This window comes from Adiantum capillus-veneris, chromosome 5 (genome assembly GCF_014529385.1).
Source record: "Adiantum capillus-veneris isolate H3 chromosome 5, ASM1452938v2, whole genome shotgun sequence".
NCBI classification, from domain to species: Eukaryota; Viridiplantae; Streptophyta; class Polypodiopsida; order Polypodiales; family Pteridaceae; genus Adiantum; species Adiantum capillus-veneris.
Genome location: NC_140935.1, coordinates 97,155,371 through 97,157,179, shown reverse-complemented (window position 1 = coordinate 97,157,179; position 1,809 = coordinate 97,155,371). Strand labels below are relative to the sequence as shown.

At 38.4% G+C, this 1,809-nt stretch overlaps 1 protein-coding gene across 1 annotated transcript; it reads right to left on the bottom strand.

Moving 5' to 3' along the window:
* Window positions 1–205: 205 nt before the first annotated feature.
* On the bottom strand, window positions 206–682 carry LOC147457784 (uncharacterized). Its single transcript, XM_086513361.1, has one exon. It carries the CDS (start codon window positions 680–682, stop codon window positions 206–208), a length of 477 nt encoding a protein of 158 aa, XP_086369487.1.
* Window positions 683–1,809: the final 1,127 nt, after the last annotated feature.

The following is a 1,809-nucleotide window of genomic DNA, read 5'->3' as shown; positions in this document are numbered from 1 at the left end:
CATAAATATGACAATTAATTACATCCACATAAAAATTACATCAAAAGTGCCATCTATATCTTGAATAATAATTATAAGATGTTCCGAAGAACCGACCAAAAATATGATAAACAATTTGGACAAAAGGGAGATATTGATTTGATTCCAAAAGATGATTTACATGGACTCATCCTCCAAAACTTGGAAACTGGGTAATTAGCTAGTCTCAATCTTCCCAGGAAGCATCTTCAACTAGATAGCCCTTCCACTTGATTAGTACTTCTTGAATTGTCTTGTGCCGTAGTTGCTTCTCTTTAGTTTCCAGAACTTGCTCTGGTTCCAATTGAAATTCTTCCTGATTGACGAGAATGGTGTCATCATGATTCAAAACATGTAGAGGGTCAGCGACATATTTCCTAAGGAGGCTGATATGAAAAACATTATGAATGCGCATGTGAGGCGGTAAGGCTAACTCATAGGCTTGTTCTCCTATCTTTCTAAGGATTCCAAAAGGTCCACAATATCTTGATGCAAGCTTACAGAATTTCCCTAGCTTTAAGGAGCTTCGTTTGGGTTTGACTCTGAGGAAAACTTGTTCGCCTTCGCTAAAGCTTCTAGCGGAGTGATGAAGATCAGTGTAGCTCTTCTGCCTATCACTAGTTCTCTTTAGGTTGTCTCTAATGACTAGAAGTTGATGATCCATATCCTCTAGGGTAGACTTAGTGGCAGGAACTTGAAGAGCTGGGTCGGCTAATCCAAGAGGGACTAAACATTCCTAACCATTCAAGGCTTTAAAGGGTGACATTCCGAGGCTACAATGGTGAGAAGAGTTATAAGCAAACTTAACTCGGGAAGAAACTTGATCCATTGCTGGGGCTGCTGGTTGCAGTATGCTCGAAGCATATCTTCAATGACTTGATTCACTCGGTCAGTTTGACCATCAGTATTTGGATGATATGCTGAGCTGAGATTCAATTGGGTACCTAGAGATCAAAACATGGCTTGCCAAAACTTAGAAGTAAATTTAGCATCCCGATCACTGATGATTCTTGCAAGGATTCTATGTAATATTCCTCTTTGACAAATACTTGGTCTATGTCGATGGCGGTGGCTGTCTGCTTGACTGGAATTAGATGAGCCACCTTAGTGAGCTTATCTACTATGACAAAAATAGAATCATAGTTTCCAATTGTCTTTGGAAGAGTTGTAACAAAGTCCATACTCAAACATTCCCACTTCATCTGAGGAATATCTAGGGGCTAAAGCTTTGTAGGTAGTAAAGAAGACTATCTACTAAGGTATAGTCAGTTAAGTGTTCCCTCGAGTTTTGAGTTTGAATCTCTTACAGAAGAGGTCTAAAATAGGGGTCTACCTAAATTTCTTGTTGAACTTCCTCGGGTAAAGAAGAGCTAAGGAGTGAAATTAGTCAGGGTTGATGAGGACAAGACTCCTAGTCAAGAGGTCTTTGAGTCTATTGAAGGCAGCATCTCTCTCCCATAGAAAAAGAAGAGCTGTCCTCAACTCAAATAAAGTAAGTAATTGATGAAGCTTCTTGGATACGTCTTGCAACTTAACTTCTTGTTAACGCTTTCAACTTGACTTCTCTCTTACACTTCTTCATCTCCAAAAATCTGCTAATATAATATTGGAGTCATGGAAAATCTTTCTTAATAAGCTATCTTCTTGAATAAGTCATCACATTTGTGGCTTCTTTGATACACTATTTCCTTTTTATAAGCTACTGGTAATCCCTTTTTTATGTACTTGTTATCCTCTTATTTTTGCGATCTTCACTCTCTTGTAACTTAGTCATTTTCTTATCTGATGGTG

What these genes read in the sequence shown, in the direction of transcription:
- LOC147457784 (XM_086513361.1), bottom strand. Translation starts at nt 682, where the DNA reads ATGGATCATCAACTTCTAGTCATTAGAGACAACCTAAAGAGAACTAGT.